The sequence below is a fragment of the Pelmatolapia mariae genome, linkage group LG4, assembly GCF_036321145.2.
Source record: "Pelmatolapia mariae isolate MD_Pm_ZW linkage group LG4, Pm_UMD_F_2, whole genome shotgun sequence".
Lineage (NCBI taxonomy): Eukaryota > Metazoa > Chordata > Actinopteri > Cichliformes > Cichlidae > Pelmatolapia > Pelmatolapia mariae.
This window is the reverse complement of record NC_086230.1, coordinates 21,390,114-21,416,843: the sequence shown is the minus strand read 5'-3', so window position 1 is coordinate 21,416,843 and position 26,730 is coordinate 21,390,114. Positions and strand designations below refer to the sequence as shown.

General features: G+C 38.8%; 3 protein-coding genes across 5 annotated transcripts; 1 reads left to right on the top strand and 2 right to left on the bottom strand.

Annotated features, from left to right (window-relative positions):
* Nucleotides 1-72: 72 nt before the first annotated feature.
* Nucleotides 73-4,732, bottom strand: LOC134626247 (RNA-binding protein with serine-rich domain 1-like). Its single transcript, XM_063471881.1, has 7 exons — nt 4,635-4,732; nt 2,889-3,035; nt 2,612-2,791; nt 2,393-2,498; nt 827-980; nt 592-733; nt 73-475 (listed from the first exon to the last, which is right to left on the bottom strand). Coding segments are annotated over exons 1-7 (837 nt in total). The 5' UTR covers nt 4,637-4,732; the 3' UTR covers nt 73-369.
* Nucleotides 4,725-10,005, top strand: LOC134626244 (uncharacterized). Its single transcript, XM_063471877.1, has 4 exons — nt 4,725-4,906; nt 5,781-6,416; nt 6,557-6,667; nt 6,908-10,005. The coding sequence occupies exons 2-4, from the start codon at nt 5,802-5,804 to the stop codon at nt 7,877-7,879; spliced, it is 1,698 nt and encodes a 565-aa protein (XP_063327947.1). The 5' UTR covers nt 4,725-4,906; nt 5,781-5,801; the 3' UTR covers nt 7,880-10,005.
* A 136-nt stretch (nt 10,006-10,141) lies between these two features.
* LOC134626243 (cytochrome P450 2K1-like) lies at nt 10,142-25,115 on the bottom strand. 3 transcript variants are annotated; one of them, XM_063471874.1, is made up of 14 exons: nt 24,665-24,859; nt 24,391-24,553; nt 24,158-24,307; nt 22,611-22,771; nt 22,085-22,265; nt 16,147-16,313; nt 15,455-15,614; nt 15,232-15,381; nt 13,509-13,669; nt 12,791-12,970; nt 12,555-12,708; nt 11,515-11,696; nt 10,654-10,795; nt 10,142-10,537 (listed from the first exon to the last, which is right to left on the bottom strand). In XM_063471874.1, the coding sequence occupies exons 1-14, from the start codon at nt 24,857-24,859 to the stop codon at nt 10,350-10,352; spliced, it is 2,334 nt and encodes a 777-aa protein (XP_063327944.1). In that variant the 3' UTR covers nt 10,142-10,349. The 3 variants fall into 3 exon arrangements, with proteins under 3 accessions (XP_063327944.1, XP_063327945.1, XP_063327946.1); XM_063471875.1 differs by lacking the exons at nt 10,142-10,537; nt 10,654-10,795; nt 11,515-11,696; ... (4 more) ...; nt 15,455-15,614; nt 16,147-16,313 and adding exons at nt 21,076-21,263; nt 21,340-21,481; nt 21,582-21,766; nt 21,861-22,002; nt 25,080-25,115 and having other exon boundaries at nt 22,086-22,265; nt 24,665-24,847; XM_063471876.1 differs by lacking the exons at nt 10,142-10,537; nt 10,654-10,795; nt 11,515-11,696; ... (4 more) ...; nt 15,455-15,614; nt 16,147-16,313 and adding exons at nt 21,076-21,263; nt 21,340-21,481; nt 21,582-21,766; nt 21,861-22,002 and having other exon boundaries at nt 22,086-22,265.
* Nucleotides 25,116-26,730: the final 1,615 nt, after the last annotated feature.

The following is a 26,730-nucleotide window of genomic DNA, read 5'->3' as shown; positions in this document are numbered from 1 at the left end:
AATGGTCAATAACAGTATGGCGCACATATTAAATATTAATGAGGTAAGGCCTTTCACATTGTTAAAGTTTTATTTTTCAAAATGTCTAAAAATTCAAGACAAGGTAAAAAGAAGACACACTCGAAGACTGGTAGATCTGTATGCAGAGCAAGCTCAGCCTAAAAAGACACATACTGGTCTAGCTTTCCAAAATAAACTTATACAAAACATGGAGAAAAAAAATGTTGCACAAAGAGCACTATTAAAGAAATGTCCATGTTGGCTACAATGCAGATGAGTGAATTCTGTTGAGCCCACATGAATACTGAGGAATCAAGAAATGAAGCCGATTCGGCACCATGAGAGATCGCGTACAGTACGAAAACCCGTCTATCGAGAGGAGTTGGAGCTGGAACGAGAGCGGTGACGCCTGCGACCGGGAGATCTGGAGCGAGAGCGGCGGCGTGCTGGCGATCGCCTCCTTGGGGAGCGGGACCTGCAAGATGAAAAAGATAAATCAATAAGTAAGTGTAGGAGGGCAAGTAGGCCTAATAAAAAACACAAATGTCAAACACGAATGGAAACAGTAACTGGTCGAATCATTCATAGTACCTTCTCCTCATGCGCGGTGGGCTGCGACGCCACATAGGTGGTGGCGGGGGCATTCTGCGGGGTGGAGATGGTCTACGGGGTGGAGGGCGGACTCGCTGAGGCAGCACAGCACAAGCGGTGATTTCCTGTCCATCAATCTGACCTATTCGTAAGAGTCAACAAAGAGTTACCCAACACGAACGCAAGTCTGTCTAGATTAATCTTCCATGACGAAGTCACAGAACTACCCACATACCTCCGTCCATGTGTTTGAGTGCCTTCTGGGCCTCCTCGGGGGTCTCAAACTCCACATAAGCACAGCCCCTGTGCAGGTGCGGGTGGAGTCTGTCCATTGGCATGTCGACTGCTTTGATTGTCCCATAAGTAGAAAAGATTTCCTGGATATGTTCCTGTTAAACAAAGACATAGCTGTTAGTTTAAAAAACATTTGTGTTTTAAAAATATAAAATTTAAATTAAAATAATTACATTATGCAGGGAAAGTTTTTATTTTCAATTCCATTTTTGTAATATATCTATATTATGGCTAAAGCAGTTTCTGGATGGATGCAAACTGCATTTTGTTGCCTTGTACTTGTGACATGTGCAATGACAATAAAGTTGAATTCTATTCTATTCTTATTTACATAGCACTAAATCACAACAACAGATGCCTTAAGGTGCTTTATACTGCAAGGTAAAGACGTTATTAAACTTTAGAGAAATAGGATTACCACCTATGAGCAAGCACTTTGGTGACAGCGGGAAAGAAAAACCTTTTAACAGGAAGAAACCTATGGCAGAACTAAGCTCAGGGAAAGACAGACATCTGCCAAAACCAGTTGGGGGTGAGGGGAGGAAGACAGTACAAAAACATGCTGTGGAGGAGAGCAGTTATTTAATAAAAACTAATTACTAAATGCAGAGTGACATATAAATATCAAGTGGGGGAAAAAGCCAGTGAAGAAGAAACCCAGAGAAGCCTAGGGGAAATAAACAGTCAAATAAATTTTTTTTAAAAACTAAACCTTGTTAGAGAAAAAAGCTGAAAAGGGCAGTAAAAGATGAGACGCTTTTACCAGGAACAATCTGACAGCTGTGACATACACACTTAGTTTTCTGATTTTTACATCAGGAATTTTGTCACTAATAAGTGACGCCCCAAAACACCTAAATTTCACTTTTAGGCAACTATCTGTCAGTTAAGCTAAAGTACTGTACTGGTGTGCAGCTGGTATTATAGAGGAATGTAGAAAAATCAGTAATAACATGTTGCCATAGCTTTAAAGCCCAACCGATGTATGATTTGTCAGATCAGTACTGATATTTGGTGATTTAAAATCCTTACTAAGAAAAGTGCAGTCACAAATGTGTTTTACTGTTACAAGTTGTCGGTCGCCTGTTTACACTCTAATGGACTCTAGATCACCTGGTTGATGTGTTGCCAACAGGAAAGTTGCAGTGTGCCCTCTGGTGGACAAATTATTTAATCCCAACAGCAATAACATGCTTGAAGGACGTTTCCTCTGTCTCCATTTATGTCAAACGCCAACACAATATATCAGTATATTTATACTGATATCAATATACCCCCTCTATATATCAATATACAGGGGGTCGTCTAATTATTGGGGTTTTCTATCTATTATTGTTAGGTCTTTACCTTATAATATAAAGTGCCTTGAGCCAACTGTAGTTGTAATTTGGTGCTAAATAAATTTAATTTAATGTAATTTCAACCCTCAGTTGCATACTGTGTCATCGCCTGTTTTCCCCTCCAGTGTGAGTGGTCCTCAGGTCTCTCTTTTGCTATAAAAACCAACCTTGGTGACATTCCTGGTGAGTCGCCCTAAGTAAACTTTAGTTGGTTTGGGTGTTGGGCTTCTTTTCCGGCGTTCCTTGTCATCTCTGGTCTTTTGTGTTTTAGAGCTGGAAAATCACAAGCAAAACACTAAATAACCTTATCAAGACTCAAACAATAGAACATACAACACATCATTGTGCACAATTACCAAGCAGTTGCATTAGATGACGAGACTTACACAGAGCGGGAGCGGCGACGGTTATCGTGGCGTCTGCGGCTGGGGCTCGGAGAACCCGAGGAGCTGGAAGACGAAGAGGATCGGGAGCTAGAAGAGCCGGAGCGGCTGGAACCAGACGAGCTGGATCCGCTTGAAGAACCTGAGCTGGAACCAGAACTGCTGCTCGAAGAAGAGCTAGATCTGGTGACAATCAATAAAAAAGAGAAATATATGAGGAAAGAGGACAGATTTTTATTTTCAACGCTGGGATAAAGGATTCCATTAAAAGAGGGCAAACCTGCTGCTGCTGCTGCCAGTGGATGCGCTGCGGCGTTTCCTTGCTTTCTCTCGTCCTCTCTCCTTCTCTCCTTCCTTTGTTCCCGGCTTTTCTTTGCCTCTGTCTTTTGTTTTTTCGTCCTCCTTCCGCTTTGTAGGTGAGGGTGCCCTTAGATGAGAGGAAAGCCACTGTTACTTTGATATGTTTACATTATGGATAGCACAAAGTTTGCCACTTAAGATTATTTTCATTGCAAATAAATAACTTTTCAATTAAGCATTTAGTAAAAAAAATATGACAGAAAATAGCTAAACATATTTCATAATTCTAAAGATAAAAGCTTTTTTTCACAGATAAAATAATTGTATTTTAGGTCATATGTTTTCTGTTAGGTAGTTACTGTTTCAGAACAAAATAACAATTAACTGCACTGAGGAAATAATACAAGTTTTTCTAAACTTACAATACTCGAACAATTCAGGACGAGCAGCAGCCTCAAATCTCTTGATCTAGAATTAGAACATCCTTTTGATATGTTTAAATCTTTATTAATTTCACCCATTTTCTCTACAAGCTTTAATTTTTTTCACCAACTGCTCAAGCCTATACCAGCTGTTACAGGCCAAAAGCCAGGGTACCTAGACAGCCTATCACAGGGCAGAGACAGACACTCACTCACATACATTCACATCTATGGCCGATTTAGAAACATCGGCCATGGATGCAAGAAAACGCCTTCCTGCAATTAACCTAACTGCAGTAACACACTAACTGCATGTTTTTTGGCTGTGGGAGGAACCCACTCAGACACGGGGAGAGAACATGCTAACTTCACACAGAAAGGCCCCAGCCAGCGCATTCAATGGCAGGACTTTATTGCTTTGAAGTAACAGTGCTAACCACTGCACCTCTGTGCTGCCACTTCTGTGTCCATTTATTTTTCATTAACAAGTATGGAATTTAATTCTCCCTATACATCTAAGTAATAACTGGTCTGATATTGGAACCTTTAAATGCTTGGTGTCTATGGATGTCTTCTTTTCTTGAATGTTTTAAGGTTAATGCAGGTTAATGTTATATTACTACCATCAGAGTCATTCAGGTTCTGTGTTTGCATGTTTAATATACCTATTTATTTCATTTGAGCTTTCTTATTTCTGCTCTTACCTTCTACATGTTCTCCTTCATTACATCTATGAACATTCTTTATGGTCTTACTCTTTTCCTCCTGCATATGTCTAAACAATTTCAGCCTGGCCTGTCTAATTTTGTTGACCCCGGGGTTTTAAACTCATCCACCATCACTTCCTCTACGTTTTTATAATCTGGTAGGTATTTGTCACGTGCAGGATTAAATTATTATGATGTAAGCAAAATGTTGTGGGGTGAAAAAAATCTCCAATATATATATAGAACAAAGCCTCTTGCCTCTAACAAACAGAAATTACTGGAAATTATTTAAATAGTTTTAGAATTATTTGTCTTCTTATTAGATTTTTATAGTAAAATTCCCATAAGAACATTGTTTATCAAGGGAAAATAATCATTAAAGTAAACTAGTTGACTTCACATCTAACATCTTGAGCACGAACGCGCCGCCATTGAATTTCATTCAAACAAGGAGAAGGCAACGCACGAGCTGCTGTTTCACCCAAAATCGACCTCAACTGCGATTAGAAAATGTCGCATAATTTTCCGCATAAGCCTAAATACGTTTTCGGGTTTAAAAAAAAGCTCAACTGAAGATAAATAAAAGGTTAAACTTACATGTTTTCCAAAGGAGCTAGGCGCAGTTCGACCACTTGCGGCCCGAGAAAACGTCGCACGATGATGACGATAAGCGGAAGTTACGTGACCACCTGAGCGCCACTTACAACTCATTTGTTTATTTTACATTTTTTGACGACAAAATGTGAGTTTGTAAGTGAGCGCGTGTGCGACCCAGCGCACTCGTGGAAAAACCTTGTTGTTTCGTCGAGCTGCGTGAAATGAAATAACCGAACAGGAAACATCGATCGAGCTTCCTTCTTCTAGATCAAGTGAGTGCATCACTTTCTAAGGATACTGTGCTAGCTGAGGCGGTTACCCCGCGCAGCTAACACGGAGTTACTGTGCAGCACTACCTTCCTTCTCACTCAGCAATAAAATGCCCTTTAAAAAAAAATGATCCTACACTAATATGTTTTTCTTCTTGAGGAAATTTTAATTAAATTTAAAAAGCACACAGCCTTGTTCGTAGAAGAACTTACAAAAAGAAGAAATTTAAAAAAACTGTTTTTTATGCGCTGGATCTGTAGTTGGTTGTATTTCATATTTATATGATAATGTAATGGCAGTGTTTTCAGTTTCCTCTGTTTAGCCAGTAAGTTAATGTTTTTGTTATGACAGTCACTCTCTCTCCATATATATATGTATATATATGTGTGTGTGTGTATTTATATATATAGATAGATAGATAGATAGATATTAGGGTTCTCATAATACTAGATTATCATGGCAGGAAGAATTCATCATAATGACATTAAAAGTATCTGAGATGGTGAGGTAATCATATATCCTCCTCTATAATGGACATTTGTTTTTTGGTCTATGTCTTTTGACTTATTTGAGCTACCCTACTAAGTCCTAATTCCTAATGTATTAAATAGAGGACATCCTGGGCTTTCCACTGATATCTCACGTGTTTGGGTGGCCTCTTTTAGATCATATGTGTATTACATGTGTGCTATGAAAAAGTTTCACTGTATGTGGATTTTTAGTTTGTTTTTTTTATTTCAAAGCTATTGCCAAGGCTGCTATTACCCTACACCTCTAACATTTTTACAGAGATCCCACTTTTCTTTATTATTAAACATATAATTATTGATAATAATATTATTAAACATACTCTAAATTTTACTTTTTTTATGACAGGTCAGAACAGGTGAATTCACCATGGGCCGGCTCGATGATGCTGCAAAGCACAAAGTGGTAGAGCTGCGAAAGGCGGGCCTGAGTTTCCGTAAAATCAAAGCTGTGCTGGAGCTGGAGAACATTAAGGTTTCCGCTCAGGCCATCTACTTGTTCCTGAGAGAGTTCCAGGGGAGGCCGCCAGGGAGGGTGAGACCTGTAGAGCCTGGAAGTAGCACATCACCAGCACAGGTGCAAGCTCAAACTGGAGCAGTACAGCAGAGCTGGAGTAACATTCAAATCCGAAATCTATTGCGGGATTCATCTCAACGTCTTGGCTTTGCAGCTGCTGCTGACTTTGCTAAACAGACTCCCACCAGCTCAGAGGGCTCTTCCTCCGGGGAAACCAGTGGAGGCAACAGGAAAGAACAGCAACCTGAAGAACATAAGGATGAAAATGATATCCAGATTGTCAGTGTCACGTCACTCGCACAGCAGAGCCAACAAAGAGCTCCCCAGTCCACTCTACCAAGGTCAGAAACCAGTGCTATGACTTCCACGCCAGCAGTGAGGCGGAGAGTCACACCTTCTCCAGCCACTAGTTCAATGCTGGCAGCTCGAAAGAGACTTTTGGATAAAGCATTGTCACACAGATTGAAGGTACCTAAGCATTAGTGTACTTGTCATAATCCCAGTTGTAGCATTTATATTTACTGTCTTCAGGTGCATGGAATCTGTGTAATTTACCATAAACTAGCCTCCAAATATTATTCAGTCTTTCATACGTTGTTTTTCACCAGTTTTCAACAGTGGCGTCATTGTTAAGGAGAGATCCGTCAAGTGTCCAGGGCGCTGACATGAGGAATGCTGTGCCACAACCACCTGAAACCTACGATCTGACCACTGAAAAGGTGAGATACATTTAGCTTTAGCTAACACTTAGCTTTTTAATCCCTTTTACTAAACAAAGATGTGAGTTTATCACCATCAGAGAGTACCTGTTAAATCATAGGCTTTATTTGTCCTTACACAATTTTAGCTGTCACCTGATGGGAGTCTGGCCATACAAACACTGTCTGTTGTTGAGCTTTTTGTTAGTACGACTGCAATATGAACACCATTTTAAATTAAATGTTTTCAATGTTACACAGACTGTTACAGGGAATCAGCCTGGAAGTATCAGCGCTCCTAGACGTTCTCTCACCCAGAGACCAGGGCTATCTGTTCGTTCCCTTCCTCCTCCCCCTCATCCTCCTCCTCGAGTTGGGATTCGTCTTTCTAACCGGCCACAAGCACCTTTAACATCTGCGTCTCCCGGGGGCGCTGTTATCCGCATACAGGCCCCTGGGAGTCAGGGTGCTCCTCGTACTGAAGGGAACCCGAGTCCACAGCAGGCAGCCCAGGACGCTGGAGTCAGAAGCGGTTTCCAGGATCAGATTCAGAGTTTGGGCTCTGAAGTGCGCAGCTTGGGCCTGGCAGTGAAGATGCTTGTAGAGCAGCAGTGCCGTCTGGAGAGGGAGCAGTCGCAGCAGACCCAAATTCAGAAGCAGATCCTCAACACTCTACAGACCATTGCAACCAAAATGGGTCATGGTAGCAGTGTTCAAAAGCAGCAAAACAAGACTCCTTCACCCTCTGCTTTGGCAGCAGCTTCTGCCTCTACCTCGTTTAACCAAGACACCTTCAGTTTTAGTCAAGGCACTTACACTCAGTGTAGCCAAACCCAGCCTAGCTACAGCTCTTTAGAAGGTTTAGAAAATGTGGAGGCCTTTAAATTGCCGGGACTCAGTCCTACAACCATGAATGGGTTTCCAGCATGTAGCAATGCTGAAAGCCTTCCTGTTACTCACACCCCTTCTCAAACACAACCTTATTCAGCTGCATATATTCAGCAAACCAGTCAAGCGCTCATGCCTCCCTACACGCAATCATATGTCTCCACATACAGCATACAGTCACATCCTCAGACTTTCAGGGCATTGGAGAGTAAAACATCAGAATTCCAAAGCAGCTGCTCAACAAGGACTTTCCAGGACTGCAGCGTTTCCACTCAACCAGTGCTGAACTCTGACCACTCTTCACAGGATCAGCAGATCAATATTATCAAAGTGGAAGGACCATAGATGGCTTTAGATTCCACACACTGTTTTAGGACCACAAGGGCTTTGATGTACTTTTTTAGAGTGACTGTAGCATTATGAACATGTTTTCAAATATAACAATAAACAGTGTAGCAATTTTTATTTATTTATTTCCAAAGGGAGAGGGTACAATCAGCAATAGGATACATTGATTACAATTTTTAGTAAATATTGTAATTTGTATTTGCCACAGGCAACGATTAAATAATTCTCACATTTTAAATGACATGTTTATCTTATATCACCATGACTGGCATTATCAACTGTTAATTTTCATACATATGGGCAAACTGATTATAAAACATAAGGACCTTATAATGATCCAAAGCATGCTTCCATTTCACTATTTTAGAGATGACAAGCTAACATATGAAACTGAGAATGCTTAAACAAAAAAAAACAAAACAAAAAAAAACTTGATTCTTACAAGGGACGATTCAGGACAAAATCAGATGTGTGTATATTTTTTTTCTGTGGTATTTGCATTTATCCATCTAGATTGGTGATGAGTTTTGGGTGTCTGCCTTATTTTGAATATAAAGGAAGAAGACAACACTTTCACTGTTATGCTAAAAAAGTTACTGGTTATGTTTCTTTCTGTAAAACTGTTTTTTTTTGTTTTTTTTTTACAGAAGAAAATCAGGTGCTTTTAGCCATACAAGCTGTATACTGTTGTGGTCATCATGGGCATAAATGGGTAGTAATTGGGCTTTTAATGATTTCTTTGAAGTGTTTTTTTTTTCAGGGTGGAATGATTGTAATGCATACATCTTTAATGACTTAAAAAAAAAATCAAGAATTGGTTGCAGTTTGAATTTATCTTGGATTTTCTCTAATCCACACAGGGCCAAACGTGCACATGCTACATTCACAATGTCTTTTAACTTAACTCCTATTAACTTCTTGCTAGTGATCATGTTTCACTACAACTGGTAGTTTGGTTTTTTTAGATAGATAGATGCAGATTCCAAGATCATCAGTTTAAATAACTGTATCTAAGTTATTCAGATGTGTAACCACTTTGCCAGAGTGAAAGAATACTCAAACTGTCACTCTCCACATGAGAGGAAATTGGTTAGGATGTCTAAAAACTACAATGGCTCAAGCCTGCTATTAAGTGGAAACTGCTGGAATGGCAGTTTCACCGTCCACAGTGAAGTGGGTTTTATATTGCCATGTACTGAGAGTGTGCCAACCAACAAAAAAAAGCCCCCGGTCCCTAACAACACCTTCCACCTCGACTGAAATTTACAGCTGCCCACATGGACAAGCCAAATGTCTACTGGAGAAAGGCTTTAGGATCAGATGAGACAAAAATGGAGTCATTTGTCCACAATGGTAAGGTATGGATGCAGCACAGTGACTAGTACTGTTGCCTCACAGTAATAAGGTCCTGGGTTCTAATCTGCCAGCTGGTCGAGACCGTAGGTGCGAATGTGAGCGTAAATCTCTCTCTGTACAGGGCGTACCCTGCCTCTCGCCCTATGGCATCTAGATATAGCTAGCCACCATTACAGCTCAGCTGAGGGGAGTGGCACTATTATCTCTGATCAGCTAGTACAGGGTCACTGAACCCAGGGCTGGTAATCTGGCATTTGCCTGCTGGGCCAATGCAAATATGGGCCCCTCCACTACCTTCACCGTGCGCTCACATATCTTGTTGAACAGAGTTCAGTGTGGAAGAATTGATTGATACACATGGAAAAAAAAAGGTCAACCTGAAAAGCTAAGAGAGAAAAATTAAAAGAAAGTAGAAATAGATGCAATAAAATGTGTCAAATTAACCAAATATTGTACATATGCTTCCATTTGCTCGCTCGCGCCATCTGTCTAGATATTGCAGAATTGTAGGTATGACCCTGAATGACCTTTCTGAGCTGTATGCATAAGATTAGGATTTTGAAGTTAGGTGGAAGCAATGTAAATCTGTCCTAACTGCAAACATTGTATGTGCAACATCCAGGACAAATACACTGAAAAAGTCAATGTCCCTGCTGCGACTGGTATTTTGAATACCATGCTGTGTTCTTATTCCTGCTTTTTTGTACATTTATTGCATTTGCTTGATGGTTGTGTGATTTCTGCTGTCTGAAAAACAAATTGTCCTTTAGGGATAATATAAATATCCTTGCTTCTTAAATGAATTCTTGATATATTGCCAAAAATGTTTCGTGAGGTTACAATGGCTTTAGACCACCAAAATCGAATTATTCATCCTTGATTTCATAGTGTTTGTAGCCAAATTTTAAAAACTCCACTCAAGGGATTTATCATAGGTGTGTTTAAAAACAGTGTCAAACATGGTTTTAATCAGGGTTAAGGCTTTAACAATGACAACAATACCCTTTCATAAGAACAAGCAGATCAAACTCCTACAGCTTGTTCTTTGTGGTTTTGTGTAACCAAAATGGTTAAAGAAAAATACCATTTGTCAGTTCTACACTTTTAATCTTCAAACTCTGCTCATGGCACAGAGCTTATGAGGTAAAGGGGTGAGGGTGAAGCCTACAACTGGTGTCAGATCCAGGTCATCTCCAGTCATTCCAGGTGGGGGAGTGAATCGAAAGCGCTGGAGGAGGGAGGCAAAGAAAAGGAAAAGCTCCATCTTGGCCAGACTCTCTCCAGCACAAACCCTCGTCCCTGCAAGAAATCAGGGAATCACAAACTGTTAAGCCATCTTAATGTGTTAGATCTGGCTAATATTTCTTTGTGTTTACAAAAAAAAAAAAACAAAAAAAAAAAACCCACACACTTACCTACAGAGAATGGGATAAAAGCCTCTCTCCTTCTAAAATTGCCTTTCTCATCCAGGAAATGGGCTGGATTGAAAGTGGAACTCTTTTCCCAGTTATTCTCATCCCAGTGAGCTGATGAAAGCAGACCAATCACTGGGGTTCCCTAAATATGGATAAGTTTAATTGCTTGTTGTACATTTTACATGGATTTTTTTTTAACATTTATAGAAAGTTGCATTTGTCCCATCCCATTTTGGGGGGTTTTCTTGTTATTGTAACCTCCCCCTGTGTTCCTTTTGTATCTTTTGTGCAGTAATGTTATACAATATACTCATTCCTTATTGTTTTTTTATTGTAACTGTTTATTTCAGCACATTTGTTGTTAAATAAAAAAATAAATAACCTATAGGGTAGTTCTAATGATAATAATAGATTGCATTTATATAGTGCTTTTCGGGGCCCTCAAAGCACTTTACAATTCCACTATTCATTCACTCTCACATTCACACAGTGGTGGAGGCAAGCTACAGTTGTAGCCACAGCTGCCCTGGGGCAGACTGACAGAAGCGAGGCTGCCATATCGCGCCATCGGCCCCTCTGGCCAACACCAGTAGGTGAAGTGTCTTGCCCAAGGACACAACGACCGAGACCGTCTGAGCCGGGGCTCGAACCGGCAACCTTCCGGTTACAAGACGAACTGCCAACTCTTTGAGCCACGATCGCCCTTACGATGAGGGTCCCATACAGCCCAATGTGTTAGTTTCATGTTACTCTTGATGCTGTTTGTTCTGCACTTGTGTGTCACTTTTTAAAAATAAAAATATAGACGTGTACAGTGTCACTAATCGGTTCAGAACTGGGACTGTTTAACTTTTGTTTTACCTTCTTAATGAAGTAGGACTGAAAGGTGACATCTTGTGAAACGCAACGTGTAATAAAAGGTGTAGTATTAATCACTCTTTGTATTTCATGGATGACAGCATCAGTGAATGGCAGGCTCTTTCTGTCTCCCACTCGGACCTGGCGATTTCCTACTACCTGATCCAGTTCCTCATGGACTTTGTCTACAAAAAGAACAAAAAACAAACCAAATAATGATTAAAACTGTAGTAGTGTTGTTACACAAATTTTTCTATTTAAGAGCAATTTATTAATTTGTTGTTAGGTTTGAATTCATGTTAATTTTGCAGTATCCTGCATACTGCTGGAGCTAAGTAAAAGGGACATCTAGCAAACCTATGTTAGTCAGAATAGCAATGACTAGTAGTCAAACAAAAATTCAGATTTTGGACAAATTATATCCAATTGCCATTGTATAAGTTTTTGGAAGTCATAGGATTCAGTTCTTTCATACATAAAATGAAGAACATACTTGAAAAGAGAAACATTTGATTATGTTTTATATGCTTCAACTTCTTGATTGCCAATATATCTTCACAAAATACGGTGAACTCCTCCTTCCCGGTGGAGCCGTGGCAAGTCTACTGTGTTTGTTATTGGTTTTGTGTTTGGTATTATTTTTTCCACCCTTCTTTATCTGCCACACTTCCTGCCACCATCTTATTCTTACCCAGTAGTAGGTAGTAATCTAATAAGTAAATAGACCAGGGAGTGGAAATGATGAGTATTGCCAGAGAGCCAGTTTGACAGCATTCTGGGTTACTAGACAATGGCTATTTGCCTATGGTATGATTGTATTTTTGTTCTAAATAATTTCTTATGTTTGCCTTTTCTTTGACGTAGGTTTTTCTCACCATCTTTTCCTTCCATGTTAGAAAAAGCTGCATAACCCGGTCTAAATTTTATGAAAAAGTTTTGATTTTGCTTTCTTTTCACCTAAAATGCCTTTGTTTCATTTCCACATTGCCCAGACGTCTGGTGAATGAAGCATCACCAGTAAATAAGTGTATTATATTTCTTACCTTGTATTTCAGGGTACTTGGCCATGAACATTAAGCCATATCTTATAGTAGTAGATGTAGTTTCTGAGCCAGCAGTAAATAGGTTGACAACAGTAATCAGTAGGTTGTCTTCGTGATAGTGAGAACTTATATTTTTATCTATATTTCCAGATGCCTTACAAGTAGAAAAAAGGGAAGAATTGTGTCTCAATAATAAGATTCCTTTGGAAAGGTATTTAATCAAATTTAGGTCTTACCTCAAGCTGAATCTTCCGAGCGAGAAATGAATCCACCAAACCTCTGCACATCTGTGGATCAAGGGTGTCCTCTAAACCTTTGATCAGTGCTGCTATTTGTCTTCTATTAGCAAAGGCGTTCTCTATCAGCTCTTTGCGGGCTTTAACCCAACTGAACAGCATAGGAAAGTAGTTATATAACTGTTGAACAAACAAGAAAGTTAGATTCACCACACATTACCAGTTTAACAAATACATTGTATTTATATGTTTAATTATAGAAAACTGCATAACTGGACATGATATCCTGTTGCTATTAGTCTTCGATTTAGATAAGAGAACCTGAAATCTGGTTCATGGCAGGGCATGGATGACATGGTTATGATTTTGCAGATATTTTGTAATGACTGAATGCTATTGGTCTTAATGTCTTCTTTTAACATTCTGAATTTACACTAAAAACTGCATTTTGACTAAAGATAAATAGTAATGCTGATCTACTGAACTTAGAACACAGGAGACAAGAGCAAGGCCTAAAATCTACATTTTTAATCAAAGGTTAATCAGGCTCATGAGGTCAGCAGTCACCAAGGCAAACAGAAGACAAAAAAAACAAAAAGACAAATAATTACAAACATGTAAAGGAGTAGTAGTAAGTAGCAGTAAGCAGCAAAACAACCTGACAAGTGACAGGGGAGTGAGGTTGTGAAGAACTGTTTCTGTCTGATTGTTATCATACCTGCACTGAAGCAGAGCCCAGGAGTTGAGTATTCCTAATAGCTCGACTCAACATCACTCTGAACTCTGGGTCATCATATTCAAATCTTTTACCATAAACAATCGAACAGATGATATTGGAAACAGCAGAGCTTACAGCCTCAGCAGTGTCAAAGGCTTTACCTGACAGAAAAAGGAAGGTGTTTTTATTTAAGGACCAACACAGTAAGAACTAGAAGCCTCAGGTAATAAACATTTACAAAGGCAGGATGCAGGAACAAATTTGGTTTGTGTGTTACAACTCCTGCAGAGTCCAGGAAAGGTTGAGCAGGTATTCTCCACCCTTTAGGGTGATTATCCGCCTCATTAGTCCACCAACAGACTCACATAGGTAACACTTTTATAATTACATTTCCCAGTGCATCAACGTTTTGTTTCCTGGTATTACTTTGTCAGTTGTAGTAGTAAATGGTAACCGCTGGTTTGGGCCCGTCCTTTAAGGAACTGCTGTCTTGTCCTGACTAGGTTTTCTTTTGTTCTGTGGCTGTGAGCCTGGTGTTTATATTGCAGTGAACCGAGGATAAGTCAGGAGCCGTGGGACCTTTGTAGGGTTGTTTTCCACACTCCTTTTGTTGTACAAAATGCAAAAAATTTTATTATAAACTCAGAATCACCCTGAGGATCATTATTTAGAAACAGAACTTAAGGGACGGAGCAAACATGAAAAAAATCCATGAACGACCCAGGACCATGACAATTACACTGAGTTGTAATCGGGAGAGCGGCTCCCACACCTCATACCTGTACCTTGACTTCCTGTTCTTGGACTATGTAACCTTCTTGGGACAGTGACAAAACCTTTTACAGCTACTCACAATCTTCACATTTGGCAGAAGCCCTTCCTGATATGTTTGCTCAAGGTCTCCAACCAGGGATGAATGTATAACTACCATTTTATGAAGGCACCAAGTTGGGACTACAAGTAAAATGAAAATAACAAAATAAATGCAGTCATGCATTTTGCAGCCATTCAGTCACACTGTCTTAATTGCTGTGAATTACAAATCACATTACATTAAACTGTATAAACAAAATATATTAACCTAAGAAATTGTTTTCGATGTTGTTTATAAACATATTTGTCTTGAATTTAAAGCCAACAACCTGTTCAAATAAGTTAAAGTGTACAAGGCTGAAAAGCAAAATGTGGGCCAACATCCCTGGTTAATGACTAATTTGAATGAGAAAATCTAGTTAAATAAATCGGGGTCTGGTGCCTCTGTTACCCAGTGTGGGGTATTGCACAAAGGGAAGGGTCAATGTAAATTTGTGTAAGTCCAGATGCTTTTCTTTCAAAGCTCCTATCGGGGAATGTTACAGAATGTGGTTGCACAATGCGAGTGCTGAGTTACATAGTACGTAAAAATCATTAAAAATGTTAGTTATTGCCCTGTGCTGACTCAATAAGTACAGAGTTCCAAACCTCATTAACGGCACAAACATCAGCACAAGTATGCGCTGGGAGCTACATGGCATGAGTTTCAATGGCCAAGCTGTTCCTGTAGCTGCAATGTGTTGATGGGTCCATACTTTTATTTGTTTGTATAATTTATTTTAGTCTTAAACATTCAGTTTTCAAATGTACATTTTATAAATGATAATTTTAAATGAATGAATACAAATTTAAGACTGATTTGTAAAAACTGAGAGCTATTAGCAAAAGTTAGTGTCAAAAGGTGTGTTACCTTTTTTTTCTTCAAATACTTCAATCAGGCACTCAGACTCCTCTATGATTTTTTCTTCGATTGCCGTCTTTCCCATTCCAAACTCTTTTAAGTTTGTTAATGCAAAATGCCTCATCTCTCTCCATGAATCCCCACTGGCAAAAACAATTCCTAGAGAATTTTTCAAAGCAAATATTAAAAAGAAACCTCAATACACACAGAGAAAAACAATTTTTCCACCCACCATGAGTTAATTTTAAGTCACTAATAATTGGAAGTATTTCTTTGTCTGAAAAGGCATCAACATTCAGCAGAGCTTGCTTGATCGTCTTGTAACCTGCCAGCACCACTGTCTTTTTGGGCCCCAAATGGACAGTGGATACTGGGCCATACTTCCTGGACAGCTGAAGTGAGTAAAACACAAGGAGACAAGTTTTTAAGTTTCTCCACATCTGAGTGGAAATAAATTGTAGCAGTTAATAATAAATCTGTTTGCCTTTGCCAACAAACACTGCATCCCAAAAAACAACTTTATGTCATGATTTTTTTTTAATTTTAGAAGTCTGTCAAAAACTTGTTTAAAACTTAGAATTCGATTGTTATTTATTAGGCAAATTCAATTCATATTTTTATACCTAAATTTGAGCGGGCACACTGGACTCCTCGGAAAAGTCAGAAATTGTTCAAAGAGAACTTTCAACCACACAAACATTTTTTTGTTCAGGAATTCAAGTAAATAATCGTAAATTAGCATCTGCTTTAAAAAATACATAATAAATTATAGTTTAGCGTGGAATATCAGTTTAATTCCAAAAACATTCAAAAAAGATTTTGGTAATAGCCAATACTGTTATTTTAGAGCAGTTGAAGTATAATCTTTACATTGTATGGTGGCCTAATAATTTTGTCAAGCACTGTATTTGATTTTTTGCATACCTCATAGAGCGCAATGTGAAGCGGCTGACGATTCAACTGTAGCAAATTGCCAAACAGTGGCAGTGGCCTGGGACCTGGAGGGTAATTTCTCTCAGAAGCAAGGATGGTGCAGATTAGATAGAAAACAAGTAGGATCACAAGTGTAATGAGCAGAGATGTTACATTCGGAGTATGTAGTAAAAAATCTTCCATTGCAGCCATACTGACCTAGAAACAAGAGGAGTCTGCCCTTACACTTGTGTTTCAATAGACTTTATGGTTATTGTCCAACCGATATTAAACATTAACAACACAGACATGCCTTGTTTGGATAACAGTCAATCAGACCCTGGCCTACTGAGACTATTGCTATTCACACACAGGCCCGGCCCCTGGAGGCCATGGGAATGCTCGGTGATCAGCAGGCACTTCAGGTCAGCTCAATCTGAACTTGTTTGGATCAGATTCAGAGCATGGGGTTTGAGGTTTGCAGCTTGGATACAGCTGCGACGATTCTTGTAGAGCACAGGTGTCAAACTCCAGGCCTCAAGGGGCGGTGTCTTGCAGGTTTTAAGTGTGTCCTTGATCCATCACAGCTGATTTAAATGGATAAATTACCTCCTCAACAAGTTCTCCAGAGGCCTGGTAATGAACTAATCATTTGATTCAGGTGTTTTGACCCAGGGTGAGATCTAAAACCTGCAGGACACCGGCTCTTGAGGCCTGGAGTTCAACACCCCTGTTGTAGAGCATCGGTGCCTGCAGAGGGTGCCATCACTGCAGGGCCTGCCATGCATCCTATATTTGACTCATTGTCTTGAACAAAAGGCTCACGCTTCCTGCCACTGGTATTTCAGGTTGCTGGGCCGAATTTTATTCATTTTTCCAATGTGTATTTTGATTATTGTGTGTTTTCATTTATTTCATTATCTAATTTCACTTTAATTGCATTGCCTTAGTTCAGTCATGAAATATTTGATTTGGTAAAATTATAAAGAGAGCAGGATTGTGAAAAAGACTGATAACTAGATATGACACTGATTCAGTTTGCATAGTAAAAATACAATAGTTAACTTATTTAACTGACAACAGGGCCAACACGTAATTACTGAGCTACTAGTTTAACATTTTTAACACATCCTTTAAGAGTATAGTAACCAGAGTGCAAAAGTGATGATTAACAGCAGAATCAAACGTTGTTTTATTTAAACTAAAGCTCTCTCTGTCTCTTACTTGTTTTTTGGTAGGAAAATGTGTGAATTAGTTACTGGGAACATTGTGTTCCCAGTACTATTTACTGAGTCTTTTGTTTGTTTGTTGTTTTTTTTTTGGGGGGGGGGGGTTCTAAGGGAAAAGAATTGAGTTTTACACATGATCAGGCACAAGTTTCGCAATAAAAACTGCATAATGCAGTAACTCATACATGCCCCACACAGTCCACAAGAGACAGGTTCCACGCAAAGGGACCAGAAAACTTACTACCACCATCTTTTTTTGTTGTCTAATTCTCCCATATAGTTACTTGACAATTCTTTGAGTATCATGAGTTACATGGACATCAGATTACATTTACCACAATATTGCCTACTGTAGCCACACAGTTTAGCCTGCGCTTAACGCCTTTAAATAACATGAACGTATTTATTTTCACAGTCATCTGAAACTATGAATTAGTTGGACAACCTCAGGAACAGTTCATGTGCAGATCTTATTAACGTGTAGCAAAGATGAGGACATGAAGACGTGTGCAGGCAGGACTTACATGCATTAGCTTGAAGCACCACTCAGCTGTTGCAACCTCCCATGACAGAAGCTAACAGTCATTAACTGAAAGTGTCTGAAAGCGATTTGGTGGGTTTAGCTGAGGTTAACCATTGCATGCTATCAGCTTCTAGTTCACTAGAAGCTGATAGCACCACGGGCACACAAACATAGAAACATATTCCTCATCACATGTCTGTTGATTCTAAACTGCTACTTTGTTGAGCACCTGGCTTATATCTATTATGTGACTGTGCAGGAGAAAGAGCAAAATCAGTGGGCATTATTATTGGTTGCCAAAGGTTATTTTGTCCAATTTCTCATGGAATTACTAAAAGAGACTTTAGTCTGTGGATTACATGTTATTATGTTATTAAATAAGCGCTATAACAAGGACTGATACAGTTTAAATGTCTGAAATCGGAATTAGTGTGGTCTTCATTTCTGCTTGTTGGATTGGAGTTAAAGTCACGAGAAAACCATGGTCAGGGCTCTGTAATTTAAGTAAACAGCAGTAGGGGAACTTCTGCAGACACAGGTAGGGCCCCAGCTGAAATTTGCTGATTTTAGCAATAATAGGCTGCTATTCTGTAACTGTGTAGTAACTGTGTAGTAACCTTTGGCCTAAATCAGAGGACTTGATGCAATCTTTCAGCAATATTGCCATGGCAACATTTCTGCATAACCTGTTTCTGCAAAGTATGTGTAATTCAGTAGTTAAATACAGATACTGTGTATGTGTTAGCATCGATTTAATTTATTTACAATACAAACATAAGCATAGCTATATTGAGACCAAGGGCGTCGATTTGGCATGGACGGAAGGGACACGTCCCCACCAATATCCAGCGATTACTGAACTGTCCCCACCAATAATTTGATCTCTTCGAGTAAAGAAAAACAAACCTGATAGAAAGAAGAAGAAAAAAAAACCCGATCTGTCAACGTCTCATTCACCCAGCGGTGCAGAAAGAGTTAAATTACGTTCTCTACCTCATGTGACAAATATGGCCAATGTGATTGGCTGTGCCTTTCAGAGAGCTCTGTTTAGTTTTAGCAGCGGCAAGCCTGCGCTGGACCTGCAAGGAGGAGAGGGGGATGGCAGCAAAAGGAAGAACCTGGATATAAGAAAGTATTTTTCAAAGAAACCTGTAAGTCACTTAAAGTCAAGTTCACTCATAAAATGTGTCCGTCATAATAACGTTACAGGCTATGCTAGGCTTTGGCCCACATCAGTCTAAAATTGTATGTAACCATAAATAACGTGTTTTGGAAACTAACTGCACAACAGGCAGCACTATTAGTTATCTCAGTCTCAGAGTAGCATTTCTAATTTTGATTGAAACTGTCAGAGAAAACGGCAGCCTCGAGCAAGCCAGGATATTAGTTTACAGAGGCCGTTAAAATTATATGTTTAACGTTAAAATGTTGGTGACACAATAATTTCATCCTAATAGTGTTGACATATTCATAGGGTTCATTTTTGAGACAAAATATCATGAGGTAGTCGTGATTTTGCAAATATTTCAACTTGTAGTGCAGTTTGCACAAATTGTTTTAAAAATGCACTCACCCTACAAACATTACTGATGAGTCAAGATCTGCACAAATTGACAGAAACACTGAAGCAGCTACACATTTTATTCTTATTGTCATGTATGTCCTATTTGTCAGGTGACAGAAGAACCAACACAAAGCTCAGAGAGTGATGGTGATACAAGATCACAGGTGGAATTGGATGATGACTTGTTGGTTCATGACTGTATTTGAAGCACATGTGTGACTGCATGTATTTGGAATGTCTCACTGTTATTTATCAGGTGACAGAGGCAGCTCTGCCATGTTGTAGCTCGGACAGAGGTGAAGAGGCGAGGTCACAGGTGACTGACTGATGTTTTGGTGCTATAGATTAACTAGTATTTATTATCATGACAGTTGTTAGGCTGCTGATGTAAATTGATTCATTAGTGTATATTTGACAAAGAATCTGAATTGACATGTCTCACTTTTTATATGGCACGAATCAATGTGTTATTTTATCAGGTGGCAATATGTTCTAGTGCAGTCAGAGGGGAAGAGCCAGGGCCAAAGGTGAGGCACATCAAGCACAGAATAATAATTTTAATCTGAGGATAAAACGCATGTACTGAGGCTGAAAGAAGCTTCAGTGTCTCAGAAGACTAAAAACATGGCTAAGGTAAACAATGACTCAAATGAGATTAAACAATGCTGCTGTATGCCATGTCCACCAGGAGAGACTGGACAGTATAGATGTAAAACAAATATGCCAGCAGTTTATCTCAGTTAACAAGAGGAGAAGGCATGCATTTGGCTCCTTCACATACTGGACATTGAGTTGTTGTGTGGGGCACCAGTAGTCCATGTCTGTTGCTGTAACAGTAGTTCATGTTTAGAATAAAAAATCCCAGCTCACTGATTTGATCGGGGCAACAGTGTGCCTAAACTGTTGCATGATTTTGCTGAGAGATCTTTTACTTTGTGGTAATCTTAGATGAGTAGTTTTATGGACAAAAACCACGAGGTCATTCAGTGTTCCCTTAGTGCTAATGTATAAAAGATGTTGGTGTACTATAACTGAAGTAATGTTGTTAAGTCCTTAAAGTCATATTCTTTTATTGTCATGACTGTATTTGAAGCTATTTTTATTTTTGTATGATACCTGATTTATATGGAATATAGCTGAAGTAAACTAAAGCCTAAAATACTTAGTCATTTGTTTAATAGTAATTTAACATTATATAATTAACATATAAAACTATGAATTGTGATTTTTAAATGGTTTAAAAGCATGTAGAATTGCATATGTAGGCAAGTATATTTCTCCTCTTTTTTTATTAAGAAGCAAAAACAAAAAGGAAAAAAAAAAAAAGAAACAGGGCAGGGTTCCGTGGTTGAATCATCCGTCCCCACCAATGCCAGAACCAAATCTACGCCCTTGATTGAGACCAATAAAAAGACTACTGTTTTGAAAGCAGTAGTCTTTTTATTGGTCTTAATTTGTCATTAGAAAAGATTAATCAAGGAGGATATATAGACTAAAGTAGATGTCAGTAGGTAGAATACCATCACTGTGCATTTGATTTACAGGTACTTCACTCTGTCGACTAATGCTATTTCATTAAAAAAATAAAAAAAAACACCTAGTTATCAAAAATTTCTGGTTCTTTTTCATTGGCGTCTGACAGCACACAGCTTCTGAGGTGAAGGAGAGAGTGTGAAGCCCACAATTGGTGTCAGGTCCAGTTCATCCTCTGAAACTCCAGGAGGGGGGGTGAATCGAAAGTGCTGAAGGAGCGACGCAAAGAACAGGAAGATCTCCATTCTGGCCAGACTTTCTCCGAGACACACCCTGCGCCCTGCAAGGACAGAGGTGAAAATGGTCCTAGGTATATGCAAGCATAACATATTTGTTTAATTTTTTTTTAATGGCACCTGCAGAAAATGGCATGAAGGCATCTCTCCTGACAAATTTACCCTCCTGATCAAGGAAATGAGAAGGGTTAAAAGTAAACGGGTTCTCCCATTCACGCTCATCGTATAGGACTGAAGTGAGAAGGGGAAATACAGTAGTTCCCTGTAGCAGAAGTAAAGCATAATGTTCAAAATGTAAGTTAATATATAACAAATAAAGAAAAACTAATTTGTGTTAATTGGAATAAATGTTAGCAGCAAACCTCTTTGATAAAATAGCCATGAAGAGAAACATCTCTGCTGGTTCTGTGAGGAATAGCCATGGGAACAATGTTGCCAAGTCTTTGTGACTCATGGATAACAGCGTCAGCGTACGGCAGGTTCTTTCTGTCCTTGACACAAACTTGTCGACTTCCAACCACCCTGTTCAGTTCTTCCAGAACCTGGTCTGCATGTAAATGAAATATAAATCAAATTTGACAATATGTGACCCTTTTTAAGTTCATGTAAATTGAAACAAGCCTGGCGAGGAATTTCTGCACCTTGGATATGAGGGTACTTGGCCATGTACAGCAGACACCACTGAAGTGTATTTCCTGTGGTATCGGTTCCAGCTGCAAACAGATTTATCACACTGTAGAGCAGGTTATCATCATGATAGTGTGAATCCTTGATTTCAGACTCCTAACACGACATATGGAGAAGAATAAATGCTGTCAATGAACAACATTAACAGTATAGGAGTGGAGTGAGCGCTGATACCTCACCTCCAGTTTTTGCCTATGAATCAGAAATGCATCAACAAAGCATCTGCACATCTCAGGGTCGAAAGTCTCTTTAAGGTTTCCTATGATCCTTTTCATCTCCGCCTTGTTGTCTTCAACATTTTTCATCAAATCCCTCCAGTCTTTAAGAAATGGTCCCAGCCACGGAACTATGTTGTATATCTGTTAGAGTGACCAATACAAATAAATTATAGCCAGAAAACATAACTATGAAAATCATGAGCCCCAGTTGAGCCTCATTTACTTATTATTGTTTGAACATGGGTTTCAAATTTTGACCTATTCATCCTGATGCTGATAATTTTGGAATATTTGCCTTTTTCGTTATGTTTGAAGAGGTGTAATGATGCTTTTCTACACATTGTTGTGCTATTAATTAAACATGTTTGTCTTCTTAACATTTAAATGAATTCATCAGAAAAATAAGGAAAATGTTACAATTTCTAATTTCAGAAAAAATGTATATCTGTGCTGATTTTCCATGTCAGCATTAAATTATATAAGTACCAGGAGGGAAGCTGATCCCGTCAGACGGATGGACTCATTGTCTCTTTCCACCATAGCTTGGAAGACAGGATCTTTGTATTCAAACCTCTTTCCAAACATTATAGCTGATATAATGTTTGAAGCAGCATAAACAATTGTCTGGCTATTGTTGAAGGCTTTCCCTGTAATAAAAAATAGTTATAAATAATAATTAGATACAAAATGTATAATGAACTGCTACACATTATAAATGCCTCAGTTTAGGCTCACTTTGAGATAATGTAGCATTAATGTCATACTGACTGTTCTGACTCAGTGTTAAGGTTACTTTAAAAAAAAAAAAAAAAAAAACTAAAGTAGGATTATTGTGAAGTGTTAGACATCGTAAGCCAAAAATGTAAATGTATTGTTAGTTGAACAAAATAATGTTAATATCCACTCACTGACCATTTTATTGGGCACACCTGTTCAACTGCTTGTCAACACAACAATCTCACTGCTATTTAAGCATGTAGACATGGTCAAGAAGACCTGCTGAGGTTCAAAATGAGCATCAGAATGAGGATGAAGGATGATGTTTTTACTCTGATTTTCCAGCAAAACCTACTCAAGGGTTTACAAAAATTGTCAAAAAAGAGAAAATATCCAGCAAACAACAGTTCTCAAAGTGCTCAAACTGCTAAGAGGTGGGCAATGGTAACTCACAAAGCCACGTGTTGCAAACAAGGTATGCAGAAGAGCATCTCTGAATGCACAACATGTTGAACATTGAAGCAGATGGGCTAACAGCGGGAGATGAGCACACCAGGTGTCAGATAAGAACAGGAAACTAAGGCTACAGATTGCACAGACACACCCAAATTGACCAAAAGGAGACTGGAAAAATGTTGCCCGGGCTAATGAGTGTGGATTTGTGCCATGGCATTTGGATGGTATGGAAGGAATTTGGTGTAAGTTGCATGAAAGCATGGATCCATCATGCTGGTGGTTTGTGTAGTGGTGTATTTTCATGGCACACTTTGGGGCCACTAATACCATTTTTTTTTAATTGCTACCGTTTGTCCAAGTATTGTTGGTGACTATATCCATTAATTTACAAGCATGATATACCCATCTTCCGGTGGCTGCTTCCAACAGGTTAACCACGTAACAAAGCTTAGCTCATTTCTGGTTTCTTGAACATCACAGTGAGTTCCCTGTACTCAAATGCCCTTCACAGTCAACAGATCCAACTACAATAGAGTGCCTCTGGGATGTGGTGGGATGTGAGATTTAAATCCACAATGTGAAGCTGGCAAATCTACAACAGTGATGCCGTCCCGTTAATGACCAAAATCTGTGAAATGTTTCCAGCACCTTGTTGAATCTGTGCCATGATGAGTTAAACCACTTCTGAGCCCAAAATCGGCTCTAAAACAGTACAAGCAAAGTGTACCTGATGAAATGGCCGTGAGTATATTTATATTGCTCTCTGCTAAGGTTACTAAGTATTTTGTTTATTGAGTCACTTGTTTAACCAATGTGATTGTGTTTGAACTTGTCAAATTGTTCAGTAGAGCTCATGTTACCTTGATGCTGCTCAAATTCTTGGATCAGATAGTGACATTCCTCAATGATTTTTCCCTCATTAATCCTCTTGCCCATTCCAAAATCTTTCAGGGTACCTAAAGCAAAGCGCCTCATTTCCTTCCACGAGTCACCATTGGAAAATAGTATTCCTGGAAGCAGATAAAACTGACTTTTTAACAAGAAGAAAATGAGAAAATAAATAAAGTCACTAACTCAAAGAGGATTTTCTTACCATGTCCTTTGGTAAAGTCATAGAAGATGGGCGTGACTTCTCTGTTTCCAAACTCTTCAGCATGGTTTACCAGAGCCTGTTTGACTGTCCTGTAACCTGCTATGACTATGACCTTCTTTAGTCCAAAGTAGACTGTAAACACTGGTCCATATCTTTTAGAAAGCTAAACAGAATTCATGTGCACATAGGCGAGACTCATAATCCGAAACAACACTGACAAAATCAACAAAGTCACAAAATTGTATTGTTTAAGATTTTTTTTAAAGTTTCTCACATCAAAGAGAGATTTGTCGAGCCTCTTGAGATCAACCTGTAGCAGGTTACCGAGCAGAAGAAGAGGTTTGGGTCCTGGAGGCGCTCTCCTTTCTTTAGAGCTGAAGCTGGATAAAAGAATCTGAATGATCAACAGGCCAATGATGACCCCCAAAAGCAAAAGTGAAGTGGAGGACTTAAAAAGCTCTTCAAGCATGATCCTGGAAGCTTCCTCTTCTGCTTTTTAGAAACAAACACTTTCACAAGTGTTCTGATACGCCCCACTGAAACGCCTGGCAGCAAGTCGGGATGTCAGAACAAGAACTTCTTGTTTTACCAGTTTTGCCCCACACTTATGCAGGTGACGTTACAGATTAGACCAAACTCACAAGCAGTGTTGGGGAGTAACATGCACCTCCATTACGTATTTAAAATACAAAATATGAGTAACCATATTCCGTTACAGTTACCATTTAAAAAGGGGGTATTCAGAATACAGTTACTTTGTTGAAATAAAGGGATCACACAGCGGTATTTTCCTGTTTCATATGTTAGGCTATGCCCTCGCACGCCGATGGAAACCCAAACAAAACACGCATTAAGAGACTCAAATGCCTGTGTCTCAATCTCGCGTCTCATAATGAAGTGAAGAAATGTTTTTAAAAATGATTTAATATGAAGGCAATAAGAGAGTGTTACAGGCATCGCCCTAAAGAATGTAACCTCATGGGCAGTGTAGTCCGTGCTGCAGGGAGAATGGACTGCCATACCCGTTATGTGTCTGTGAGCGCCAGGGAGGGAGAAAAAGAATAGTCGAAAAGTACGAGTTGTCACCGAGCAGAAACGGGAGCTGGAAGCATGTAAATATAATAATAGCCACTGCAACCAAGAAGAGTGCCTGACAAGCCCAGTTGTAAGTAAGCTATTAAGACTCGACTGTACGCTGTGTTTGTGTTTTCCTCCGAAACAATAAGTTCCGTTGGAGCAGCCTAATGGCACTTTTAGTTGGATAAGCAAATGTTCTACCCTGTTTAACACAGCATCTGCAAATAAAGAGCTGATTGGAGAAAAAATGTGTGTGTGTTATCTTATGTGATGTGTTTCCAACATTTGTCCAAGATAAATTCACAGACAGTAAAGGCTAATGTAAAAAAAATAATGAAATGCACTTGAAATGCTTTAATGTGAAGGACTTGTTTTGTCTGGATGTACTCATTTTAATGATTCATAGATTCAAAAGGGTGACAGGAAAGAAAACAGCACAAAGAACACTCCCAGGTGCTCTAACTGTATACCATGTCCCTTTTCAACATCAGAAATTTGATGTCTGCCTCTTCTTTATTTCAGTAGAGAATAAAAAATGGCTGGCCTGAACGGTGTCGTGAGAAATTTTAATACCAGAGGTTCCCCTTTATTTATTTATTTCAAGAGAAAATTCAACCCCAACTCCACGTTTGTCTGAAATGATCTGCAAATGTAAAGACGCATTTGTAAGTGTAGCCAAATCAATTTTTTTATCTTCATTGTGGCCTAATATCAGATATTTTAGCTGATATTTTATACATTAAATTCTAGTTTGATGCCAAGAATTCATAATTTTATTTTCCAGAAACATAGTTTTTAATAGCCATTTACAAAATCATAATTCAAAAGTAGATTAAACACACTTTTTTTTCCATCTTTAATACTTTAATCATTTATGTGAAAGTGTTTGGAATTTTATTTTTAACAATATTATTTTTAAACACAAAATACCCAAAGTGACGAAAACAAAAGGCCATTAGAAGAGTTACTTTGTCCAAATGTATTTACAGTATCCAATTAACATGATAGACCTCTTTTTTCAAATAAATATTAAACCCAGAACAATATTAAATCATTCCATAACAGTCCATGGAAATAGAAAATATAGTATAATATGTATAGTACAACATATATAGTACAGCATGAATTAATGGTAATCCTGTTTTCAGTGGGACATTTGCTGGAATTTTTAAAGCTATGATTAAAGTAACAGGCCTTTGTCACAATCAAGCAGTATAATATTGAGTTCCAGCTAACAGATACAGCAACTAAAATAATATGAGA

Coding starts and splice junctions, on each gene's coding strand:
- LOC134626247 (XM_063471881.1), bottom strand. Junction 2,792..2,888: donor ACTGGCAGCAGCAGCAGCAG/GTTTGCCCTCTT, acceptor GATTGTCACCAG/ATCTAGCTCTTCTTCGAGCA. Junction 476..591: donor CCACCGCGCATGAGGAGAAG/GTACTATGAATG, acceptor TTCATCTTGCAG/GTCCCGCTCCCCAAGGAGGC.
- LOC134626244 (XM_063471877.1), top strand. CDS start 5,802: ATGGGCCGGCTCGATGATGCTGCAAAGCACAAAGTGGTAGAGCTGCGA. Junction 6,417..6,556: donor CATTGTCACACAGATTGAAG/GTACCTAAGCAT, acceptor GTTTTTCACCAG/TTTTCAACAGTGGCGTCATT. Junction 6,668..6,907: donor ACGATCTGACCACTGAAAAG/GTGAGATACATT, acceptor AATGTTACACAG/ACTGTTACAGGGAATCAGCC.
- LOC134626243 (XM_063471874.1), bottom strand. CDS start 24,859: ATGCTTGAAGAGCTTTTTAAGTCCTCCACTTCACTTTTGCTTTTGGGG. Junction 15,382..15,454: donor TGACTTAAAATTAACTCATG/GTGGGTGGAAAA, acceptor AAAATTCTCTAG/GAATTGTTTTTGCCAGTGGG. Junction 13,670..15,231: donor AGTATTTGAAGAAAAAAAAG/GTAACACACCTT, acceptor TTTTTCTGTCAG/GTAAAGCCTTTGACACTGCT.